This window comes from Bison bison, unplaced genomic scaffold, assembly GCF_000754665.1.
Source record: "Bison bison bison isolate TAMUID 2011002044 unplaced genomic scaffold, Bison_UMD1.0 scf7180017864471, whole genome shotgun sequence".
Lineage (NCBI taxonomy): Eukaryota > Metazoa > Chordata > Mammalia > Artiodactyla > Bovidae > Bison > Bison bison.
In genome coordinates, this window is record NW_011495032.1 from 41432819 (window position 1) to 41436299 (window position 3481).

General features: G+C 51.8%; 1 protein-coding gene across 1 annotated transcript in view; it reads right to left on the minus strand.

The window, feature by feature from the left end:
* ABCB6 (ATP-binding cassette, sub-family B (MDR/TAP), member 6 (Langereis blood group)) overlaps positions 1–3481 on the minus strand; it is an 8253-nt gene that overhangs the window by 2784 nt on the left and 1988 nt on the right. Inside the window, exons 4-13 of the mRNA XM_010861229.1 lie at positions 3378–3481; positions 3080–3181; positions 2729–2912; positions 1807–1928; positions 1190–1299; positions 940–1005; positions 643–768; positions 426–502; positions 274–337; positions 78–163 (exon numbers count right to left, since the gene is read on the minus strand). Coding sequence (XP_010859531.1) covers positions 78–163; positions 274–337; positions 426–502; positions 643–768; positions 940–1005; positions 1190–1299; positions 1807–1928; positions 2729–2912; positions 3080–3181; positions 3378–3481 — 1041 coding nt within the window. The remainder of the gene's footprint in view (positions 1–77; positions 164–273; positions 338–425; positions 503–642; positions 769–939; positions 1006–1189; positions 1300–1806; positions 1929–2728; positions 2913–3079; positions 3182–3377) is intronic.

The following is a 3481-nucleotide window of genomic DNA, read 5'->3' on the forward strand; positions in this document are numbered from 1 at the left end:
GGCGGGGCAAGGGGAGGAGCAGTGTGTAAATGGACACGGAAAGGGGACTGCGGGACAGTGGAAGGGGAGGGGCTCACCCATCAGTATAACTGAAGTGCACGTTTTCAAACTCAATCTGACCCCTCTGAAAGCGAAGGGGCCCTGCGCCGGGAAGATCCTTCACCTGGGAGAGTGCCACCATTGTGTGCCATTACAGGCCTGGTATCTTCCAGACACGAGGAACACCATGCCAGCTCCCACTCCCTACAAACCCACTCCTCTCTCCTCACTCACTTCTGTCTTCTCTTTCAGCAGGTCAAACATGTTCTCCATGTCGATGAAGTTGGTCTGAATCATCCTGCAAGAAGAGGGCTGGTTGGAGCTCCTCTCGGGAGCTGGGGAGATAACAGTGCACCCTGGACAGGTGAGGCCTGGCATCAGGTTACCTGTAGTAGGTGCCAAACCAGTTGAGAGGCATGTACAGCTGGATGATGTAGGTGCCAAACAGTACAAAGTCCCCGACCTGTGGACATACAGGGACGAGGACAGGGTCACAGGAGGCTGGTGGGCTGTCACCCTGCCCACTAGCTACCCGCTACCTCCTTCCCACACATGAACCTGATGGCCTAGACAAAGTACCCAGGCCCAGGACAGTTCCCTCACCTGTAGCTTCTGCTCAGTGACAAAGTAAGCACAAAGCAGGGAGCCGGCGAGGAGCCCAAGTCCAATCACCAGGTTCTGGGTCTGATTTAGCAGAACCAGTGAAGCATTTGACTTCCACTCTAAACTCTTGGGCAATGACAAACAAGGAAGGAATGTCATATACATGTTGACAGTCACCAAATCCCAACCTGGGCCCAGGCACATCAACCTCACAGCCCAAATTTTACTCCTCTCAGGCCTGGTGATTCCACAAGTCCCGGCTGTTGCTCTCAGTAGGCCTCAAACCAGCATCCTCACCTGATATTTGATGATGGCCTCACGATAGCGTTCCACTTCATAACTCTCTGCGTTGTAATACTTCACCTGATGAATTTCAAACCAGTGCTGTTTCACACAGCCACAGCTTTCAGCTCCATTCCCCATCCTTCCTCCCTGATTGTAAGCAGCACACTTCGCATCCTCCCTGCTCCTTGTCAGCCCCAATGACCCCAGGCACACTCCTCTACATCTCCAAACCTCACAAAACTGCCACCGAGGTCTCCGTTACCGTCTCAAAGTTTAGCAAAGAGTCCACAGCCCGGGCCCGGGTAGCATTCTCCTGCATGTTCATAGCCCGTCGAAACTTTGTTCTCCACTCAGTGACCACAATGGTCAGGGCTAGAGAGTGACAGGAGAGGGAGAGGGAACAGAAGAGAGCAAGTCACTCCCAGCAGCAGCGACCACATGTATGTCTGCTGCTGGTCACGTGTACAATAACCCTGTGCTATAACCCAGGGACCCAGATTCCCAAGGAAGGGAGTCTTAAGCTCCCTGAGGGAAGGGGCTGTGTCCAATACATCATCACAGTCCGCATAAAGCCTGTGTGAAAACAGTTTTGGTGAACCAATGGAAGCAAGCTGCATCCTATCACATGAAGTTCCTCCTTGACTTGAGATTCACAGCGGGAATCTAAAGTGACCAGGATGTCCTTCCCTAGGGAGAGTTGGGGTTTCCGTGACAGAGGATGCTCATCCATCACACTGGGGAGCAGCAGGAGCCTATTGGAGCCCACTGATCTACAGCCTCTCAAAGCTGGGCCATCTGAGTTGGGGCAGGACTCATGTTCAAGGCACTCCATAAATGGTTCAGGGAGATGGTTTCATCAAACCATCTCTCATCACTCACCAAGGTAAAAACCCATGCACAGGAACACAATGAGGCCAAACCAAGCATTGAAGAACATGCTGAAGTAGACGATGCCAATGATGATGTCGGCCAGTGTGGGAATGATGTTGAATACTAGGTAGCTAGGAGGCAAAGTCAAGCAACAAAGAATAGTTTAAGGGCTCAGAGCCAGCAATTCTACCTAGGAGGATTTTGCCATAATGTTTTGTTTTCCATAGCAACAGACTAGAATCAAGCTAAATGCCCCTTAAGAATCAATGCCCCTTATTATGGCTAAATAAACCATAGAATGCTTTGGATCAATTACAATGCATGAGAAAGATCTTCACGTATGAATGAGAATGTTGTTATTTAATCACTAAGTTGTGTCTGACTCTTTGCAACCCTGGGGACTGTACCACGCCAGGCTCCTCTGTCCATGGAATTCTCCATGCAAGAATACTGGAATGGGTTGCCATTTCCTTCTCCAGGGGATCTTCCCAACCCAGAGATTGAACCTGCCTCTCCTGCTTGGAAGGCAGATTCTTTACCACTGAGCCACCAGGGAAGCCCAGATAAGAACACATCTCCCTAACATTTTGATAATAAAGCCATTCTGAGAAATGACACCTACATCATGATACCATCTGTTTTAGGAAACACCTCCACAATACCTACTAGTTCTACATGTACATATGTAAAAAAATGCAAAAAAGCAGAACTCTACATACTAAACAGAGTGGGAACCTCTAGTGAGTGGAATTCAAGAGAGATTTGCTCTGTCTGCTTCATTGGAATTATTATGAGGGCATGTGTATATTAATTTTATAATTTCAGAAAAAAAAAGAGGACAGAGAGGCAACTCCTCCAGCTGGGTGAGTTGTCCTGACAGCCCCTCCACCATCGTCCCCAGCCCTGCCCTCCCTTTCCATTGGCATGGCACCTGAGCAGCCCCGTGACACTGGACGTGCCCCGGTCCACGATCCGCAGCACCTCCCCTGTGCGGCGCCCCAGGTGCCAGCGCAGTGAAAGCTCGTGCAGATGGGAGAAGAGGCGCAGTTCCACCTGCCTCGAGGTGAACTGCTGCACCCGGATCCACAGGAACGTGCGCAAGTTGGTCACGAAGCCTGCGGGGAGCCAGGGAAGGCCTCAGTAGGGCTGAGCGGCCCAATGACGTCAGCCCAGCAGCAAGATGTGAAAGGTCTGAGAGCACCGAGGGGCCTGGGGGAGGGATGCCTGTGGGAGGAGGGACAGCGGCCAATACCAACCGGGGTGAGAGCAGAGTCCCTCATACCTGTACTGCCAGTGCCACCCCCCTGGAGGAACTTGAGGAAGACATAGATGATGACCGTCCAGACCAGGGAGTTCCAAGGTGCCTTCTGGGTCAGCAAGTTCACTATGGAGAAAATGAGTCCAAGCCCACTCAGAGACCCTAGCACTCTCTTTGGGAGAAACTGCCCTAGGCACCAGCCACAGCCTCTACTAACCACCCAGTTCTCAACTCTGTCACACTTCCCTGGGCTAGTCTCTGCCACCATCCAGGCCAATGAAGGACCAGAGTGCTAAGCTGACCCCATCCTTCTCCCCCTCACCTATGTCCCTATAGAAGATGGGGACCAACACATTCAGTCCCCGCTCCAACCCCATGAGCCCCAGGCAGATGAGCACAACAAACTGCAGAGCTGGACTCCCCCGA